At 40.0% G+C, this 23,586-nt stretch overlaps 1 protein-coding gene across 2 annotated transcripts in view; it reads right to left on the minus strand.

The window, feature by feature from the left end:
- LOC124138972 overlaps positions 1 to 23,586 on the minus strand; it is a 127,580-nt gene that overhangs the window by 65,792 nt on the left and 38,202 nt on the right. For both annotated transcript variants that reach the window (XM_048398865.1, XM_048398864.1), the window contains exons 3-4: positions 22,976 to 23,108; positions 11,711 to 11,882 (exon numbers count right to left, since the gene is read on the minus strand). In XM_048398865.1, coding sequence (XP_048254822.1) covers positions 11,711 to 11,882; positions 22,976 to 23,108 — 305 coding nt within the window. The remainder of the gene's footprint in view (positions 1 to 11,710; positions 11,883 to 22,975; positions 23,109 to 23,586) is intronic.

Consider the following 23,586-nt stretch of genomic DNA (forward strand, 5'->3'; position numbering starts at 1 on the left):
AACAGTTTCACAGAAACCGAATCCTTCTTGATCTTCTATCTCCTAAGCTCTTCCCTCATGAAAGAAGGTGAAAGTCAGATTATGTCACAGCAGTGTCACTGCATGTCATCAGAATATCTGTCAAAACACAGTACTTCAAAGACCTCAGCAGCCCCACACAGCTCTCAGACACACTTACAACCCATAACCTCAATAACATTTGTCATCTGCAAGGGGAACAAATAAGATTTAGCTGTCATCTATTTGCATTTCAATATTTGATTCAGAGAAAAGTACTAATTAGTCCCTTCAGATCCTGAGAAGATTTGCATGAGAAAATTTCAAACAACTCCATGCATTAAGTATTGTTTCTCGAGTCCTAAACACCACATCTGTAAGATGTCGCCATGAGGAGCCAGACTGCTTCACCATCTTATCTTGACAGACACTGGTGAGTTTGTTGTAGTCTAGAGTTCTGACATGATGCTTCTTGTCACCAGCATTTCACACCAACATCCATGTATCATACTCATCATAGGTTCTCGAGTACTGTGATGATGGGGACTTTTACCAGTCTTGTAACAGGGAGATAGAGGCTGATTGTGTTGATACCCCCGAGTGTTTGGTAGCCTGGAGGTCTGTGATGGTGAGAACATTACCATTGCAACTGCTTCCATGTAGCTCTCAGAGACTGGAGACCTGTCTTCCGATTGGCCATTTTGGTCAAACATGGTCAACTGTTGTCCACTCTCACTATGTAGACAACTACATGGGTACCTGCATATCCCTCTGTATCTACACGACTCATGAAGATCCGGGTTAAAATAGGTCTTCAGCAACCCCTGCTTGCCGTAACAGGTGACTATGCTCCTCATAAGAGGCGACTTAAGAAATCGAGTGGTCGGGATTGCTGACTTGGTTTTAATCATGTCATCAATTCCCAACTGCATAGATTGATACTCATGATATCAATCTGGATTGTCTGGTCCAGACACAATATTTTCCAGAACACCATCATATAGCTGGAATATTGCTGAGTGTGGCGTAAAACAACAAACAAACAACTGTATCTGTACACAGTAATATTCTAATATACTTGTGATCCATGTCCAGAAGCTAGCAGTGTCTGTGTTACATCCTCTGTGACTGCAAGATCAATTGTCATTTATGTCATGTCATACTACATCAATCTTGGTATCAGTCAACAATTGCTGTCAGATGCCTCAAGTCATGATTACAACTGTGCTTCATATGGATTGTATTAACTCTCATCCTGACCCCATGACAACAGAGTACTGCATAAACATTTAATTCACATGAAATTGGTGTTATGATAATCATCAATGTACACTTAACTTTCACTATCAGTGAGAGAGTAAGCAAATATCACTTTACACTGCATCAACAATCTTGGTGACATTTGAAGTGACACCAGCTGATTTCTTCCCATTCATGGAGTATTCCAAGCGGGGGAGAAGACATGAAGCCATCAGCTGACACAGACCAATCAGCTGCCTGCTGGCCCAGGTGCTGTATATTGCCTGTAATTAACAAGGCTACAGAGGGTGATTTCCTTTGTCTGGATGGATGTGTGTGTATTGGAGATGCAGCAGCAGCAGCCATAGACAGTGACTCACCTATAGTCATCTGTAGGCCCACCGCGAGGGAGGAGCTGACACTGCCTAGCACCAGCTACTTCTCATTCACTCCACTTCAATCAGGAGGTTTGTGGTATATTCAGGGGGTACTAATCACTAATGAATCACTGGCTATGGCAGAGATGTGACTCGCTGGCCAACCAAATCATTCCAGGCTAACAGAAAAGCCTTCAATTAACTTCTAGACATGTTAGGCTCAGTACAATTGTCCTTGGGCGATCATTGGACAAACCTATCAAGGGATACTTGGTTGTGGCTACGCTGGGATCTGGTGCTCAAAACTGCTGCTGAATATGAATTAGACTGCTGACCAACAGATATTGTCATACTGGAGCACTACAAGAGGTTACCCATGACAACGAATTTATCTTCAATTTGCATTACTTGTTAACTCATTCCAAAAGTATTCAGATTTGGCATTTTGTTTCATGCCATGAAGTAAGGTAACACTCGCCCAAGTTACTTTTAGAAATCGATACAGACGAAAACAGGATTAACAGGAAAGCCTGTGTACTCTAACATAAGGTATACATTTGTGATTTATTGATACATCAGTGAAATATGACACCCTGTCTTCACACCCTAGTGACCACTGGAGAACATCTACAGTAGAGACAGGCTGGTTGACTGAGGTTGTCTTCACACCCTAGTGACCACTGGAGAACATCTATAGCAGAGACAGGCTGGTTAACTGAGGTTGTCATCATACCCTGTTGACTTCAGTACAAACATATATGTAAAGGGGATTATCCTAAACCACCTTGTTTTAAATGTTCATACAAAACCAACATGTCTTAATCAAGTAGGGTCTCTAAACTGAGTTGGCGTCTCTTCTCTCATTACGATGCTGCTTGAAGAGAACGGAGACATTTCTCTCACTGTATTGCATTACCACCAATCCTTCAAAACTGACAGGAAATTGTTCACATCTTATTTTCTAAGTACTCTCAATGGTTAGCAATGGCAGATTACATAAGGGCCTCTGACTGTAAAGTGAACATCAGAATGTGACTTGAAAAGACATAGAAAAATATTTTACATTTCTGAAGAGAATTACTGGACTACTTCTTGTGTATTCCAACACAAAGCACTCAGGTAATTTCCTGCAGACTGCTGAATCCTCAAAACAGAGTTTAGATTGATGTAATGCTGTGACGTCAGGTCATGTTAATTATGTCGTCCAAATGATGTGACATGTCAACACTTCGTGAGCGGCATCTGTCAACTCAAGGCTGTTTTGTGATATGCATCTTACACCTGGACATCTGTAGTTGGTAGACAGAGGAAATCCTTTGTGTGAATCATGTTTGCAGGTAGTCAGAGAAGCAGTGACACTTCAGTAAATCTGACTCTCCAATCAATGTTACCATGTACAATAACACACTTCAGAAATGATGGTGGTTAATTTATTCTGCTCTGAAGGAAGGTAGTTATATTGTTTTCTCTTGTTGTAGTAACATTAATACTGGCAATCTTACTATTTTCTATAATATTTAGTCTTGAACAAAACATCTTCAAGCAAAAACTAAAAAATAATTAAATCATCATTCTACCATTTGATAGAAAAATGATCATACTGGAGGAATCAGCATTCTAACAGCACAGAAACACTACAAGTGATCTGTCTTATACATCGATCATCGCTGATATAATAGAAAAAATACTGTGCAACCCACACATGCTAATAAAATTTCAACTTTTTCTATAACTTGATAAGTAAAGGCCGTCATCCCAGAGAAAGTTTCTCCTCACTATTGGGGCAGATTCTCCTCAAGTGTGGTTAGCTCGTTTGTTATCATCCTGAGAGTGATGCACCATCTGTTCGTGGTATTAGGAACTCAGTAAAAACAAGCATCCAGTCATGTGAGGAGCAACTCCACAGTGGTTTTAACAACTGAGCAGTGGACAAGAGCAATCTCACTGCAAGCAGACATAATTATATTAAAGTTGAAAAAAACAAATATTCTAAGTCTTCATGATAAACTAAATAGCTTGTGTACTTGTTTTTGACCCAAGAGTAGTTTTTCTGAGGAAGGTAAAAAGTTGTTGTGTTAAAAGCATTACAGTTGGCTTTTGTTTTTCCCCAAGTCCTGATTGTTTCTCAGATGTGTAAGGTACATGCTTCACCCAGTTCCCCCCAGTGCGTTCTGCTGCTATATCTATAAGTTCCAATGTCATGAAATACTCATGCTGTTGTCAGCTAAGTATGTCAGTGGTAACAGCTCACAGCACAACATGAGGCTCACTGACAAACAAAGTATTCCCATCTTTAAAACAATTTGAGCCAGTTATGGACATATAAAGAAACTTCACACATAATTTCCAGGCATATGTTGTCCCTTAACATTCACAACACAAACACCAAGCCTAAAATCATAATACATTTACCTCAATATGCCATCAGGTCACATACACACTTCAACACACCACCACTTACATGTTATATAACACCACCACTTACATGTTATATAACACCACCACTTACATGTTATATACACATTTCAACACACCACCACTTACATGTTATATAACCCCACCAATAACATGTTATATACACACTTCAACACACCACCACATACATGTTATATACACACCTCCACTTACATGTTTGTACACACCACCAATTACATGTTATATACACACTTCAACACACCACCAATTACATATTATATAACACTACCAATTACATGTTATATACACACTTCAACACACCACCACATACATGTTATATAACCCCACCAATAACATGTTATATACACACTTCAACACACCACCACATACATGTTATATACACACCTCCACTTACATGTTTGTACACACCACCAATTACATGTTATATACACACTTCAACACACCACCAATTACATATTATATAACACTACCAATTACATGTTATATACACACTTCAACACACCACCACATACATGTTATATAACCCAACCAATTACATGTTATATACACACACCCACTTACATGTTTGTACACACCACCAATTACATGTTATATACACACTTCAACACACCACCCTATACATGTCATATACACACCACCACTTACATGTTTGTACACATGACCAATTACATGTTATATACACACTTCAACACACCACCACTTACATGTTATATATACACCACCACTGATATGTTATATACACACTTCAACACAACACCACTTACATATTATATACCCACCACCACTAACATGTTTGTACACATGACCAATTACATGTTATATACACACTTCAACACACCACCACTTACATGTTATATATACACCACCACTGATATGTAATATACACGCTTCAACACACCACCACTAACATGTTATATACCCACCACCACTTACATGTTTGTACACACTTCAACACACCACCACATACATGTCATATACACACCACCACTAACATGTTTGTACACACCACCAATTACATGTTATATACACACTTCAACACACCACAACTTACTTGTTATATACCCACCACCACTTACAGGTTATATACACACTTCAACACACCACCACTTACATGTTATATACCCACCACCACTTACATGTTATACACTTACATGTTATATACACACTTCAACACACCACCACTTACATGTCACATACACACTTCAACACACAACCACTTACATGTTATATACACACTTCAACACACCACCACTTACATGTCACATACACACTTCAACACACCACTACTTACATGTCACATACACACTTCAACAGACCACCACTTACATGTTATATACACACCACCACTTACATGTTATATACCCACCACCACTGACATGTTTGTACACACTTCAACACACCACCACTTACATGTTATATACCCACCACCACTTACATGTTAACACTTACATGTTAACACTTACATGTTATATACACACTTCAACACACCACCACTTACATGTTACATACCCACCACCACTTACATGTTATATACCCACCACCACTTACATGTTATACACTTACATGTTATATACACACTTCAACACACCACCACTTACATGTCACATACACACTTCAACACACCACCACTTACATGTTATATACACACCACCACTTACATGTTATATACCCACCACCACTTACATGTTTGTACACACTTCAACACACCACCACTTACATGTTATATACCCACCACCACTTACATGTTAACACTTACATGTTATATACACACCACCACTTACATGTTATATACCCACCACCACTTACATGTTTGTACACACTTCAACACACCACCACTTACATGTCACATACACACTTCAACACACCACTACTTACATGTTATATACACACCACCACTTACATGTTATACACTTACATGTTATATACACACTTCAACACACCACCACTTACATGTCACATACACACTTCAACACACCACCACTTACATGTCACATACACACCACCACTTACATGTTATATACACACCACCACTTACATGTTATACACTTACATGTTATATACACACTTCAACACACCACCACTTACATGTCACATACACACTTCAACACACCACTACTTACATGTTATATACACACCACCACTTACATGTTATATACACACCACCACTAACATGCCATAAACACACTTCAACATAACTTTGAAATTAAGCCAAGTGATAGTAGTGAAATGTACCCTCTCGTTAGATGTAAATCAAACAGACACACCCCATCCAGGGAATCAGCCCCACCTGTTTTGTATGCATGGGATCGACAAGTCGATGAGCATGGCCGATGTGAATTTCAAACCTGATGTAGAAGAGGGGCTTCCATTGAGAGGTGCTGAATTTGGGTGGAATGACTGGTCTTCATCAAGGGACATGACTCTCCATATACATTGATTTTCCCTCCTGCCTGTAATCTGATTTCCACATGACTAAGAGCCAACAAACTTGCTTCAAAGTGTGCTAAGTAAAAGCAAATACTGATGCTAATCTCTCCTACATCAGCACTCTGCTGCTGGCCAGGACCACCTCACTGTCTTTCAACAGTCACTATTTCACCTCTGTCACAGATCACTTATTATCAATTTCATTTCATTAGTTTCCATTTGCCTTGTGATGACCGAAATGTTCAAGTTTATTTGCTCTCTAAATACTTCGTCATCCATAGTAAAATGAACCCCTGATTGAAATGAATACTTTTGATTGGGGAAGTAAACAGTTATCTAAAATACAAAGAAATAAATCAAACAAAGTTTGAACTGAAAATCAAATATATCTTTTTAAAAGGTGATTGTTGCCAAATATATTCCTGCTGAATTAGGACCAGCAGGAATCATACAATCTTCCTCACATAAACTTTACAATGTCATATTTTCAAATTATTTTAAGGACAAAATTTTGTTTTGTTCACCCGTCTCCCTGTTAATTGATGAAGTTGACTTACTATTCCCTTTGTGCTGGGGCATCACTGAATCATGATGCTGTTGCCATGGAAACTGGTGATACCCATCATGACAAAACAACTGATAATGTGTGTCCACTGCAAACAGGACAGGAACAGGTTCCCCGTGAGATGAAACCCTACACTGATATTGCATTTGTGAAGATAAGCATTACCCCAATTACAATAATTGATCAGACACTATGGAAACAAACGATACAACAATTGTTTCCTGTTAGTTCAGAGACGTAAAAGATTAGGCCACACTTGTCATATCCACGGTTTACAGATCACTTGTAAACCAGGGCCCCATTCCACGAAGCAATCTTACCGCTACGATTATCGTAAGACTATATGTTAAAGTGTGGGATTAAAGATTGACTTAGCGCTAAGATCACTCTGGGAACGGGACCCTGATAGTTAGGGTAAGCAGATATCTGTTTTCTAGTTGTAGAGCTTAATCTTTCTTTCTTATTTCAAAGAGTCTGGGTGGATTGCATTTTGACGGCTACCAGTTACTTATTGTTAGATGATTGGAGTATCTTTTGTACATTTCTGGTCCATCAAAGCAGTAGCGAAACTTCTTTCAGCTATTTTCTGACTGTGAAGTACTTGTTACAGCAAAACTTTTTATCATTCATGGTTATCTTGGTTTTCAGAAGTAAGGAAATTTGTAACACAGTATTTCAGCAATTTACAGTAAACTCAGTGAGAGGTGCTTAGTGGTGCACACAGCCATGTTACAGACAGTGGTCACCAACAAGGTGCTCCGTCTCAGTGGTGCACACAGCCATGTTACAGACAGTGGTCACCAACAAGGTGCTCCGTCTCAGTGGTGCACACAGCCATGTTACAGACAGTGGTCACCAACAAGGTGCTCCGTCTCAGTGGTGCACACAGCCATGTTACAGACAGTGGTCACCAACAAGGTGCTCCGTCTCAGTGGTGCACACAGCCATGTTACAGACAGTGGTCACCAACAAGGTGCTCTGTCTCAGTGGTGCACACAGCCAGGTTACAGACAGTGGTCACCAACAAGGTGCTCCGTCTCAGTGGTGCACACAGCCATGTTACAGACAGTGGTCACCAACAAGGTGCTCCGTCTCAGTGGTGCACACAGCCATGTTACAGACAGTGGTCACCAACAAGTTTAAAAATCAAAATTATTAACCATAAATTTCACTATTGATGTCAGTGTTCAACTCAGCCACAAATGTAAAAATCTTAATTATTTTTCCTCTCATTTTTCAATGGATTCTGAAAATTGTAATTTTCATAAGCTTCTTGTTTTACAAATGGTGCCCCAGCTGTTTTCAGGTTCCTAGTTCCTTCTCAATACCTTCACACTCTATGTACATATATGCCTAGCAAAGCATCATAAAGATTCCCATTGTACCCTTCCAGTATATTGTATTCAAGGTCATTAGACGCTCAATGTCCATTTGCAACTATTTCTCACATGCAAAATGGCACTCAAGCCAGAAATCAATGCATGTTGTCACTTAAATTGTCCTGAAATGATATCCACATGAATTATTGTGCCCATGATACCAAACCTATCAAAACAATTTCCTTTTAAGCAGGACAAAAATTGATTTAAATCTTCTATTTCATGTGACCCCACACAGAGCAATTGACGACATTAATCTGGAAATGGCACTACAATCTACATGCCATGGTGTTCATCAAAATATTGTCTTTGGCAAAACGACTATGAATATCTGTATTGACTCGGCCTGCCCATGTCTCCTTCATCTTGAAGTGATATTGATGATGCTGTAACAACAGTGGTTGTTGGCTTCCTAATGCAATAAACATGAGGAATTGGGCAACTGATTGTCAGTCTGTCAAATTTAGATAATAAATTCTACCTGCAATCAGAAACCATTTGTCAAAGAGTGACATTTCATCAGGAACAAACTGTGATGCAGAAAGAAAACGTTGGCCATTGTCACAAAAAGTTGCACTTCTACATACAGTAAGATTAAAGTGTGTACAAATATCAACAGCTAGGGCAATATTTACCAAACAATGTTAGCTCCTGTGTGCATAAGTCCGCTCATCTAGATATGAACCACATCAACCAATTGCTAGTTGAAAGTTGGTCTACCTAATGGCTCTGCCAAGCTGTTTTGGCCATCCAGTGCGGGACATTAATATATGACAGATAAACAGATTGCTGCCAACTACGTAAGTCACAGTCAAACCCAAACATCAGATCTAACAGTCACCCCAATAGACCACACCACAGAGTGAAAAGTCACACCCATAGACCACACCACACAGTGAACAGTCACATCCATATACCACACCACACAGTGAACAGCCACACCCTTAGACCACACCACACAGTGAACAGTCACATCCATATACCACACCACACAGTGAACAGCCACACCCTTAGACCACACCACACAGTGAACAGTCACACCCATAGACCACACCACACAGTGAACAGTTACATCCATAGACCACACCACAGAGTGAATAGTCACATCCATATACCACACCACAGAGTGAACAGCCACACCCTTAGACCACACCACACAGTGAACAGTCACACCCATAGACCACACCACACAGTGAACAGTTACATCCATAGACCACACCACAGAGTGTATCTACGTTCAAACTTACCCGTATAGTCAAACAGTCACACCCGTAGACCACACCATACAGTGTATCTATGTTCAAACCCAAACAGTATAGTCAAACAATCACACCCATATACCACACCACAGAGTGTATCTACGTTCAAACTAACCCGTATAGTCAAACAGTCATACCCATATACCACACCACAAAGTGTCTCTATGTTCAAATCAAAACAGTATGGTCAAACAGTCACACCCATATACCACACCATAGAGTGTATCTATGTTCAAACCCAAACAGTATAGTCAAACAGTCACACCCATATACCACACCATAGAGTGTCTCTAGACACATTCAGTCTTGGTAGCATTAATGCCCCCTTCCTTATTGACCCCTCATATGTGCAATATTCCAAGACAACTGGGAATCTTGGCTGTAAGGTCCATTAGCCAGCCTCATGATTGTAGCTGGAATATTCATTACACTCTTTTCACTAAATGGTACATTTCAGTAATGACATTCATTTGACTGTTCATAACGCCATATTGAACTGACATTTGGAAATGTAGAAACCCAGTGCTACATTTAACCTTCCGGTAGTGCTTCATGGTATATCATTTGTAGGGACCAGGTGTACTGTACCCAGTATGGTGGTTAAGAACTATTTCAGTGGGCAAGTATCATTTCTGAAATCCTGACACAAATCACTGGACTGGAGGACAACTGACCATTTCCAGCAGCAGCAACAGGAGCGGCTATAGATGCCCTGGTTCATTACCCACTGGCATCCAAGTCATCAGCCTTGGACAAAACAATGGGCTCTTTTGGAAATTGAAACCCTCCTCAAAAACAATACCATCAAAGAAGTCTGTTCATGAATAAATATCAGAAGCAGTCAGAATATTCCACCAGACAGTAGAATGTCATCTTGCATGAGAGTGCCTGCATGAAAATATTGATTACATGTCAAATTTTCATGACATCAAAGCAATTTGGTTTGAGCAAGAACATTGGTCACATGGAACTAGGGGCCTTTGGTGGTCCAGGGGGTAAAAATGTGCAAGTACTGGACCAATTCTTTCAATTGGAATTAGTTTGAAAGCTTAACATGTCTGGGATGAATATTAGTATGCAAATTTATGCACATATTACAGTTTCAAAAACAGTGCATAACATTAGTTGTTGATATTGATGCATCCCGCATGATGTTTCTGTACTACGGGCAAGTGTACAATAATACAGTAGGTTAATGTAAACACTGGATGAATAAAGATACAAATAATGTAAATGTTTAACAGTACTGAGGGACAGTAGCCCACCTGACAATATCTGGTCCATAGCTGATAATGTCAGCAGAAACAACCACTTCGGATACATGTAGTTAGTATCAACATCACAATGTGAGTAAAGAATAAGTTGTAATGATCAGGAATATGTATAACAAGTTTCAGCTTTATCAGTCCGGTGGCTTCTGGGAAAAAGATGTATAGAAGGAGGAGGAGGATGGAGGATGGCTTAGATGGACAATGGCTAAACAGGACACAAGCTCAGTTGGGCTTATACAAAGGTAAACTCATCATGAGATGCGGTGAAATGGTGTTTCATTCACGTCCACGATTATTGCACTTATATAACTACGTGCATGCACGTGTGTGTGTGGGTGTGTGGGTGTGTGGGTGTGTGGGTGTGTGGGTGCTTGTGCTAGTCCGGACTAATTTTATTTGTGCCGATTTTATAGTGCTAGCCCACTCAGATACCATAACGAGTTTAACATGAATACCCCACTCAGAAACAGTATACTGTCTCCGAGCCAAACAGTCCTTGTTTTAGCCCCATAATGCTGAGCAACAGGCAGGGTAACAACAAGTACCATCTTTTGGCATGATGCGGCTGTGGATCAAAATCCAAACCTTCAGCTCTCTGGGCAGATGCTCTACCACAAGACCACGGAAGAAGTAATCACAAGCAATTCCTTTTAAGGACCTGAACTAAAACTTTCCCTAACACAGTATCCTTGCTGGTTTCCATTTAGTTCCATTTACAAAAAGGCATGGGACCAAAGTAACTAGTTCAAACAATACTTACCCATACACAGGGTCTACAACAATCCCACGAGGCTTGTCCAGGTCAAAGCCAATCAAAATCCTGCGCCCACTTCCGTCATAGTTGGCAACTTCGATGGTTTGTTTCTGTGCGTCAGTCCAGTACACATGGTTAGAGATCCAGTCCACAGACAGTCCATTGCATTCCTCAACATCTGCAACATACACAAGAGGAAACCATTGTAAGATTCATCAAACTTACTGTTTCATCGATTTGATGGATGACAGGCTTCGGAAGTTCAAGACGGCAGAAACATGCCAAAAGGACTAAGCTGAAAAGCCCTGTGTACCAGCACTGTCATTGTGAACCTTGAGCTAACTGACTTTGATTATTATCATAATTAAGAACCACAACAGGACGAAACTGACTAGATTTATTTGGCTGAAGTAGGTAAAAGATGCAGACAAGTTACAATATTTGGCACATAAAGTCACACAATAAGAAAGTGTATACTTGAATTAATTAAACCCCAATGAAACAAGCAAGTAATCACACACTGTATGGCACAAGTGATATTTTATAAGATATGAAACCAACTAATATAGACAATGTTTATATAATAGTGCGCCTTATACCTGTAAGTAGGCATGAAATGTAATATATATGATGGAATTGTTTGGTGACTTAACATGCAGAGAATTGAAGTTTATGCCTGACAGTGAGAATGAAAAATTATGTAACCTAAATTGAGTTAATCAGGTCTAATGTTGAAAAGTAAATATACAAATTAGGTAAGTTAGAAAATTTAATCTTAAAGTGAAAATATTAAGTTGCCACTAAGACTGTAAATTGTACCTAGTCTACAACCCACTAGGACATACAACAAGAATATACGGAACGGTAAAGGCGGTGGGTTGGTGCGGTACATGCGTATGAATTAGAGTTTAGCTAGCCAATGACACTGAAAGGCAGGAATTTGTACCATATTGCAAGGTATGATGGGAAAATAGAAATTTAGGTCTTGTCAGCCCGAGACGCGAATTTAGAAACAGGCATTGTGGGTAGAAACTTGACTGGAAAAGGCCTAGCAAAACGAAAACTGGATCAACAAAGCAATACCTCAGGTGTATGGTATAACCTAGCAGGCTGAAAACTGTATCAACAAAGCTATACCTCAGGTGTATGGTGAAACCTAGCAGGCTGAAAACTGTATCAACAAAGCTATACCCCAGGTGTATGGTAAAACCTAGCAGGCTGAAAACTGGATCAACAAAGCTATACCTCAGGTGTATGGTGAAACCTAGCAGGCTGAAAACTGGATCAACAAAGCTATACCTCAGGTGTATGGTGAAACCTAGCAGGCTGAAAACTGTATCAACAAAGCTATACCCCAGGTGTATGGTAAAACCTAGCAGGCTGAAAACTGGATCAACAAATCGATATTAGATACCATTATGTAGAACATCTTGTAACTTAATAAATATCATGTCACACCTCACATCAGAATCTCATAGCAAATGAATGTAGATTGTGGACACATGGTTAGGTCTGTGGTCAAACTTATTTATTTCCCATGTATTTCTGAAGTGACCGCCTCTGAACTGCCATGTTTAGTTTTTTCTACATCATATACACATTTAGGGCTTCAATCTCGTCAAATATGAAACCACAGCCACCCTTTGACACAACATCCTCACATGTGAACCCAGACATGTGGTTGAAAGGTTGAGTGCTGAAGGGACAATTGCCAACAGGAAAGGCTGCATTGGTGGCATTGATGATCTTAGTTAATAGTAAGTGCGTTACAACTTAACGTCAGTCACATCGGCCATATTTCAGCCTCATAGTGGTGGGACAAACTTAGACATTAATAATAAGTATATATAGACTGTATAAGAACCTGTCATTGAAGGACAGCAAAATAACTAGACTATCACAATTTATATCTAAAACTGGATGTTATAATAAAAAGATATCACAAAAAATAACAACACAAAATAGAAACGGGCTATAGATTGCAAACAATTGAAGGTAGATCACCATGCTAGGGGCCATAGGGCCCCAACAGGATTTACACCATCCCTTCACTCTCAGGCGATTATACGCAATTTTAGCCACAATCAAAATTACAAATATTCCACTTTTAAAAGAGTAGCAGACATAAATATTCTTTGAATGTCATGGACTTATGATATCTTAGTTAACAGCTACAACCTTCATCAAAATATTGGAAGACACTGAATGGTTCCTCATCTCTTATTAGAAAAGACAAAATTTGACTTCCTGTTCCACTATTACATCATTGTTTTGTGAAACAGAATGTGACATTTCAGTCAGCTCTGCTGTGTCCTCCCTAGCGAGCACCAGTGATTGTACAGTGTAGGTTGGCTGTTATGTCCTCTCTAATGTTGATCAGTAATCTAACTTCAACAAACCCCTCTCAGAACCAGCTAGGTCATACCGTTCCACTCTCATCAAGACACTTCACCACACACACCCTGTAACTTGTCTCCACATATATCACCATAAAAGCCATCGCAATAAAATTGCTTTGCTGAGACTTTCAATATTTCTACAGTCCCCATAAAAAATACTTGATTTACCAGGTTCCGAAAATGTACTGTAATGCTAAAATCCCATTTTGAAAACTATAAGCACTTTATGGCCTATTGCTGAAAGGTTTAATCATTTCCTCACACCCAATACTGAGCTCATATCAATCATATCTCCATACACTACCCTATTACGTAAATTTCCATACGACACCTGTCATGTCGAAATCGACCATGTATATTGCCCATGTACGGTAGTGGAGATGATTAACGTAATCAATTTCCCAGCCATCAATCAGCGACCCTGTGACCCCCCTCATCCAACTCATCAGGAATTGATCTCCCTTCAAGCAGCAACTTGTTCCTGGGAATTCAGTGGGGCTCCTCACTCAAAAAATGTCCCAGACATCCTCTCCAAATGCTCATAAAGTCAAATTTTTCACACGGCTAAATTACCCACATTGTTGACACGTGGCCTTTGCATCGGAGCTGAATCAAGGAGGCCAGTCACTTCTTTCAAGCCATATCACATTTGGCCTCAACAAGTCACCATAAGTTTAAACTGCCATGCCTGTGTCAAAAGTTCAAAGGCTGTGATAACTTAATTAACAAAATGTTTTCCTCATGCTTATAAAGTTGTATGAAAAAAGCAATGTTCTCAATTAAACACAGCACACTTGATTTCAGATCAATATAAATTACTGAAAAACATTTCACACAAGGATCACTAACCTGTTAAATGAAATCACATCTTTTGCCATATTTAAAGCGTAACATTGGAAACAGAATTATTTTCAAACCTTTGTCAATGAAATGAACTTGAAGCAGATGCTAGCAGTGTCAGTGCTGATTGCTACTAATCAATTCTAACGAAATTATACGGGGTTGTTTTAGGGCTCAGAATGCTTCAAGGATTGTACCTCTTTGTTGTACTTTTTACTTTTACTTCCATCTTAGTACTAAGACTACAACGGTCTAGGCTGTAGAACTGGACCTGTGACAGTCATGAGGGTAGCACATGTCTGCTACCAGACACTGGACACTGAGGTGAAAGCCATGACATGACTCCCCAAGTGGGACAACACAAATCCTGAAAGTGTGATTTAAGGCACAAACTATTTTTCTGTTTAGTCTGATCTGTGGCATCAAGTTGTTTCTATGTTCACAACCAGCAGCAGGTCTGTAACTGTCAGTGGCGAGGGATGTCATTATATATAGTGTATCTAAGACCACTTCCCAGAGCAAGCTTATATCAAAGCAATCATGTCCACCATAAACTCAACAGCTGTGAAACTGCAGTAATAAAGTAAGAAGTAAATAGTCCCATGATAATTCTACACAGAACCAAAATATTCCAGTGAAGTTTTCAAGCATAAAACTGATACTCCACAAGGAGTCCATAGGCCATGAGGTGCACACACAATAAATATACCCACTGTGTGCAGTCACAACATGAGGATACTATTAACAGATACATTATACCATGATATCCTAATGATACTACAACTGTAGGCTAGTGGTTACCCAGCTTCAATGACAAGAGTTTACTCCACTTCAGGGATGATAAGTGTTTACTTCACTTCATGGATGATAAGAGTTTACTTCACTTCATGGATGATAAGAGTTTGGTCCACTTCAGGGATGATAAGAGTTTACTCCACTTCATGGATGATAAGAGTTTACTTCACTTCATGGATGATAAGAGTTTGGTCCACTTCAGGGATGATAAGAGTTTACTCCACTTCACGGATGATAAGAGTTTACTTCACTTCATGGATGATAAGAGTTTGGTCCACTTCAGGGATGATAAGAGTTTACTCCACTTCAATGATGATAAGAGTTTACTCCACTTCAGGGATCACAAGAGTTTGGTCCACTTCAAGGATGATAAGAGTTTACTCCACTTCATGGATGATAAGAGTTTGGTCCACTTAAAGGACGATAAGAGTTTACTCCATTTAAAAGATTATAAGAGTTTACTCCACTTAAAGGACGATTAGAGTTTACTCCACTTCAAGGACGATAAGAGTTTACTCCACTTCAAGGACGATAAGAGTTTACTCCACTTCAAGGATGATGAGAGTTTACTCCACTTCAAGGATGATAAGAGTTTACTCCACTTAAAGGACGATAAGAGTTTACTCCACTTCAAGGATGATGAGAGTTTACTCCACTTCAAGGATGATGAGAGTTTACTCCACTTCAAGGATGATGAGAGTTTACTCCACTTCAAGGATGATGAGAGTTTACTCCACTTCAAGGATGATGAGAGTTTACTCCACTTCAAGGATAATGAGAGTTTACTCCACTTAAAGGATTATAAGAGTTTACTCCACTTAAAGGATGATAAAAGGTTTAATGATTTGTAGCAGTGTAGAGCATATTAAAACATTATCAAGTTTGCATACAATGTTATTAAGTTGAGACTGTACATTCAACAGATGAGTTCTCACCAGCCCCCACAACCTCTGACATTTAGTTCCTACTCCCAAACCAAACAGACCCATTTCTACATTTCTCCAACATTTTGAGACCTCCTCTTGTGAAGAGTGGTCTACTGATGCCTCGTTAGATGGCACCAAGGATTCTTCTGCGTTTATTTTGGTAGCTATGACACTAACAATGGTCTGAGTTGATGGAATCAGCCTGTCTCCCATTGTGTGATTACACCTGATTATCAGAAACAAGACATAGGATACAGCACTGCCAATTCCGACCTACATTTCCAAGACACCTGCTTTCTGTACTGGAAATAATCTTGTTATGTTCTTAAGAAAGTTTACAAACATTACAGCAGTTTTCTTGACCCAGACAGGTCAATATTGATGCCATTTCATCCTAAATTAGTTTTGTTGATAGAACAGAATTAAACAAATGGATTTTTCCTGCAGTGGCCACAAGATAATGGTGTCTTAAATCTGAGGGAAAGGTCACATCATACACAACATGCTTCAACAATTCTTACTGCAGTTGTCATACATAGATCCAATAGGGTTTACCTGTAAGACATCTATCAGAAATGTACATATATTCATAATTGAGCCCCAACCCGGAGAGAGCACATGTTGACTAACAAAGAAGTTTTAAAGAAGATAAAAAGAGAGCCACAAGACAGTAGCTTACCTGACTTATGAAGTCAGATTTCTTTCACACTTCAGTCTTACTTTGATTCAAATATCCATTGCGAGGTCCATTTCCCCGAAATGTGTGCCAAAGAATGGGGCATGTGCTTTAAACACAAGTGCTTACTGGAAACAAGAAAATATTGTATTCTTGTACATGCTTAAAACTTGTTTGGTTTGCTTACTAAAACTATGGAATGATAGTTATAGTCTTTCCTAGTCCCCGCCCCCACCCCCCCATCATCATCCTGCCCAAATTAGTGGGTCATGTCAACTTGTATGTGATCTCAAAGTAGTGCAGTAGTAAGAACCTCATGTGACATGACAAGCCTTTGCTGCCTCTATATCAGATAGCATGGCACCTCCTGACCCTATACGCACCTGGAAGTAGCTTCAATTATCGCTTCTCCTCATGCGACATCTGAAGGCATCTTCCATTCAGCTCCATTCTCGCTTCATGAAGGAACCACTTACCTCTCACATATGACACACCTCATCCTTCAGCAGCATCACACCTCATCCTTCAGCAGCATCATACCTCATCCTTCAGCAGCATCATACCTCATCCTTCAGCAGCATCATACCTCATCCTTAAGCAGCATCACATCTATCCTTCAGCAACATCACACCTCATCCTTCAGCAGCATCAAACCTCATCCTTCAGCAGCATCACACCTCATCCTTCAGCAGCATCACACCTCATCCTTCAGCAGCATCACACCTCATCCTTCAGCAGCATCACACCTCATCCTTCAGCAGCATCATACCTCATCCTTCAGCAGCATCATACCTCATCCTTAAGCAGCATCACACTTCATCCTTCAGCAACATCAAACCTCATCCTTCAGCAGCATCACACCTCATCCTTTAGCAGCATCACACCTCATCCTTCAGCAGCATCATACCTCATCCTTCAGCAGCAACATCACACCTCATCCTTCAGCAACATCACACCTCATCCTTCAGCAGCATCATACCTCATCCTTCAGCAGCAGCATCACACCTCATCCTTCAGCAACATCACACCTCATCCTTCAGCAGCATCACACCTCATCCTTCAGCAGCATCATACCTCATCCTTCAGCAACATCAAACCTCATCCTTCAGCAGCATCACACCTCATCCTTCAGCAACATCAAACCTCATCCTTCAGCAGCATCACACCTCATCCTTCAGCAGCATCATACCTCATCCTTCAGCAGCATCACACCTCATCCTTCAGCAGCAACATCACACCTCATCCTTCAGCAACAGCATCACACCTCATCCTTCAGCAACATCACACCTCATCCTTCAGCAGCATCACACCTCATCCTTCAGCAACATCACACCTCATCCTTCAGCAGCATCAAACCTCATCCTTCAGCAACATCAAACCTCATCCTTCAGCAGCATCACACCTCATCCTTCAGCAACATCACACCTCATCCTTCAGCAGCATCACACCTCATCCTTCAGCAGCATCATACCTCATCCTTCAGCAGCATCACACCTCATCCTTCAGCAGCAGCATCACACCTCATCCTTCAGCCTAAATGTTTGCATGCAGACTTCATTTTCTTTTTGTCACTCTTTGTCCAATCCCCCCCTGAGATTCCTGCTCAGGGTTTGGTCTACCATACCTTACGGTTTTCGACATTGGTCTTTAAGTGTAAGGGGTTACTGAAGGGGACAGTTAAAAATCACCGAACATTTTGATTTTTTCATAACTGTAAATGGTTTCCAAAAGCCACTAACATGCTAATGCATTATGGTCAGAAATTATGTTTGAACCTGGTTTGGACGTACAGACTATCCCACCCCTTCCGTCTTCCTTTACCCTGAAACCTCATCACTGATCTACAGCACTGAGACAACTGTACAAGGTTCTACCATGACATGCTGGCCTAAATCTTATCTTAGAGAGTTGCCTAATTTTACGTATCTGGTACAGCTTTCAGGGTCCCAGTTTTCAGTGATAAGAGGTTGTGCACTTGCTTACATCCCTGAGCTGGGACAGATAGGATGAGCCCCCTGCCTTGCTGGAAAGCACACTGTTGTCATGGTATCAGCCAGTGCATCTAATATCAGCACACTAACTAGTAGGAAAATCCCTCTCTCAGAGTAAACATTACAGCCTTGTTTGAAAAGTAAACAAATGTATCATCCAAGTCAGAGCCTCATCGCAAGGGGAAGGGAAAGTTGGCTTATCCAAACTGTTGTTTACAATTTCTGAGCATACCTGCATTAAAAAGTGGCAGGCTTCAAATCAGTAAATATATATTTTTCTTCAGAATTTACTACTTTTTTCCTGTAAAATGTTAAGAAACTCATATTTTGTAATCATCAAACCAAAGTATTCAATTTGAAATGCCTGGTTAAATCCTTGTAGTGAGGATGTGATATAGACTGGTACAAGCCACATATACTCCATTATAAATCTCAGCTTCTGGAACGAAATGGTAAATGCTGTCAGTGAACATTTATTCTCAAGTCCATGAACAACTGTCTTGTTTCGATGGTACTATTATTATTTATCATAAATGATGAACCCCATTCCTTACTAATAAGTTGTAAATGTAGATAGTTTCAAGCTTCAAGCTTCTAAGCTGACGTCCGATTACTCTTGGAAAGTTCAGACCGTGTACACTTCCCCCAAAACATGGATGTTATTTTTGTAAGGAATTCCTTGACATTACCAAACTTATTTTCACACATTGTAACTATTTGAAAAGCCTTTTCAAGGTGTCTCCTGCTGAGATGCTGCTGTCAGTCAAACCTCACTCACAGGTCCTACAAAGGGGACTGCCTTCACACCTGTACCCATTAGAACTCTATGACTGATTGAATTTCTTGTCAATAATTCAAATTTAAACAGTCAAAAACCATAACAATGTGACATTTATAAAAAGGTGCCAAAATATTTTTCCAAAGTAAATTGTTCTAATTTGTCGTTCCACAGTGTTACCTGTCTCTTTTCTTGTTCCAAATAGCACATTCAAGTATAGAATAATACTTTATATTTCTTCTTACACAAATGTTACAAACATACATCTGCTGGCTGGAACTACTGGGCTCCTTATGGTGGTGATAAGAAGCATGTAGCAGGTTTATCACTGGGGGGTTGGGGAGACAGCTGAACATGGCCAATCTGCTGCACATTCTCCTGTAACCTACCCCCCTCTCCTTCCTCCCTCCTCCCACACCAGTCCTCACAGTGCAGGTCTGGCCAGAGGTCAGAAGGTCATCAGCTATGGCTGGCAGCATCAGACTGGCATAAACCTGCAGGAACACCAGATGCCTTGGAGTTACCACTGCAAGGAACCATGGAACCTTGGCTGGTTGCAATTCAATCAGCATTCAATGAGGCTGTCACCTTTCATCAGAGGACATTAACCTTGATTACAGTCCTAGTTATCAGTGAGAGTTAGTGAGCCCAGTCTCCGAAGTGTCTGTAATAAATTCTGTGTTCTCAAAGATCTTTTCCCCAACACTTGTTGCTTTACTGCAGAAACAATAACTCTCCCCATAAACCCACCATGGAAGAATGATATTGGAGATTTGCTGCTGTGACATTCAATAAATGGAGATAACACATTCAGTGAATACTATCTTTAGTCAGCACAAATAGGTGTTCTGTGAACCAGGCTGCCTCATATATCTACAACTACTATGGTCACTATCTTCAACATTGATGTCTGCACTGCTACTACTGTAGTGTTAGTTTCAGGGATAATTTTCCAGAAAAACAGTTGAGTTGTTGGAAAAAATAATTTCTCAGATGAAAAAATACAAAATTCTTTAAATTATTATTTTTTTTAAATTTCTTGGAATTGGTCAAATTAGTTGTGTTGAAAATTGAATATAGCTGTACATTCAGTGAGGCCATATAGTTTAAGAAATATTCACAACATTCTGGTAAGAAACTATCTTAAACTTAAAGCTAATGAAGGTGTACTTGTGGTTCATCATAATATACAAAAAATGCTTGGGATTATCCTTGCAATGTTTCACTGCCACACACCCATTTCAAAGTAGATCCTTCTCAGATCAAACATTTCTATTTTATTAATCCTTTTGTCATTGTCAATCATGTTTCAGTTATAATCGTTCTTTCTGCCATTCTCTTCTGAAAGCACATAATAAGTACAACAATGCCCTCCTCAATCTATAAATCCCCTCCGGCTATCAGCACATTCCACAGTAATGTGAATATGTGTCACCCTCTGTCATTAAACATACATGGCTATCATATGTACACATCAGCAGGATATAGACAAGCTTGTACAGCCTCCATCACTGTGTGATAACATCATTATTCCATCAACATGTGTCACTCACTGCTTGTCTGTTGCAGTATCAGGCAATGACCAACATGAATTATTCACCCAGACAAGTGATAAGTGCTTGATTGAGGTGAATAATTTATCACACAAGCCACTGGATACTTGCATCACAGCTGCGATCAGAAAACCATTGGCAGTCTGTCTTTGATGTCCTTTGATTGTTAAGAGGAAATAAACACATTCATCATTTTCATTTTTAGCAATTTTGTTCTTTCTGCCAATCAATCATCTGTGCCAGCATTTAATCTTCCTTGTGCAAACATTAAACCATAGCACTAACACAAATGCCAGAACCTGATTCATTAGTAACCATTCTTGCTGAAATGATTGTCAAAGAAATCCAATCAAATTTAAAATTTGGAAAAGAAAAAAATAATTTGCACTTGGTGAGTATCCCTCTGTTTCGCGGGACTGCTGTCAGTTAAATATTGTGATACAGGCTCCCCGCCCTCAGCTGGACCCTACAGAGCTGAGATGAAGGGGAGATATCTGCTCCATTTATATTGACGACAATCTACCCAAATACACTCACCAACCACAAAAGTCAAGACCTTCTCAGTCAAGTTGTAAGGCTGATACACACATATACACTGAAGTACACTAAAGTCAAGTAGCAGATTTAGTGTCATCTTCCTGAGGCAAGGGAGTTTTCTGACTGTGAAAGTCTACTTTCCAACCTTGACGAACTAGGCTTGTAAACGGCTGTGCAGATTTCAGTTGATTGCAGGATTTGCAAAGCATGGGTACCGCCATCTCAGTGTGAACAGATATTCTTTTCATGTTTTAATCATGTGATTTGATGCACTTTGCGAAGTAAGACCCTTCTTATCACAATATAGATATTGATTATCGTTCTGATCGTCTAGACTGGGCCCCACCATTTTGTTTGAAGCAAATGCAAGTAACATGAGAGGTGGAATCTGATTGGTGAATAGGAGGGACATAGAAAGAACATATATTATTTACAATCGAGCCCAGAAATTCCAGCCTAGTTCAGCTAGGGTGGTAACTGGACTTTTACAGTCAGTTAACTCCCTTGCCTCGAGAAGATGTAATAGTGTTGATTATGATGAAGTGTGTGGAATGTTTCGTTTACAACAATGTTAAAACAACATTAGCATGCTGCTGCTGGGATGATGATGGTCTCACAAAGTCATCCTGACACTAAAATGATGCCATGATTGGTGATGATGACGATAATGACATATTCATTATTGATCTGAAGGGTTCACATGTCATACACTTTTAATGATGCCTCTTAAACCAGAACATCAATAATCAAGGTGAAAATATGGTCCATCTTCTCACCTCTCAGGATAACTGTGACATCAGTTCCATCTAGTCGAGACCGATATATTGACTTCCGTCTTGAGCTGATATCTGACCAAAACAGCCAGCCGTCGTCTATGTCTGCTGCCAAGCCGATTATCCTTCCATCGTGCTGAAATATACAACAGTCAACATCAGAACCTGTCCTGACTGATGACTGGGAATACATGAACTAATGGCACATAACAAACACTAAATCTTGATAACATGTCAATTTGCAAACTTGACCAAAAAACTGTAAAATAAGAAGACACAAATTAAATAATTAGATCATGAGTGCTTGACATTTCATGAGTACTGTCCAAATGCTGACAGGGTATGCTGTTACACCCAACCAGGTCATCTGACCAATGCTGACAGAGCATGATGCCACACCCAGCCAGGTCACCTGACCAATGCTGACAGAGCATGATGCCACACCCAGTCAGGTCATCTGACTAATACTGACGGAGCATGATGCCACACCCAGCCAGGTCACCTGACCAATGCTGACAGAGCATGATGCCACACCAAGCCGGGTCACCTGACCAATGCTGACAGAGTATGGTGTTACACCCAGCCAGGTCACCTGACCAATACTGACGGAGCAT

This window comes from Haliotis rufescens, unplaced genomic scaffold (genome assembly GCF_023055435.1).
Source record: "Haliotis rufescens isolate VD_foot unplaced genomic scaffold, xgHalRufe1.0.p SCAF_19, whole genome shotgun sequence".
Taxonomy (NCBI): domain Eukaryota; kingdom Metazoa; phylum Mollusca; class Gastropoda; order Lepetellida; family Haliotidae; genus Haliotis; species Haliotis rufescens.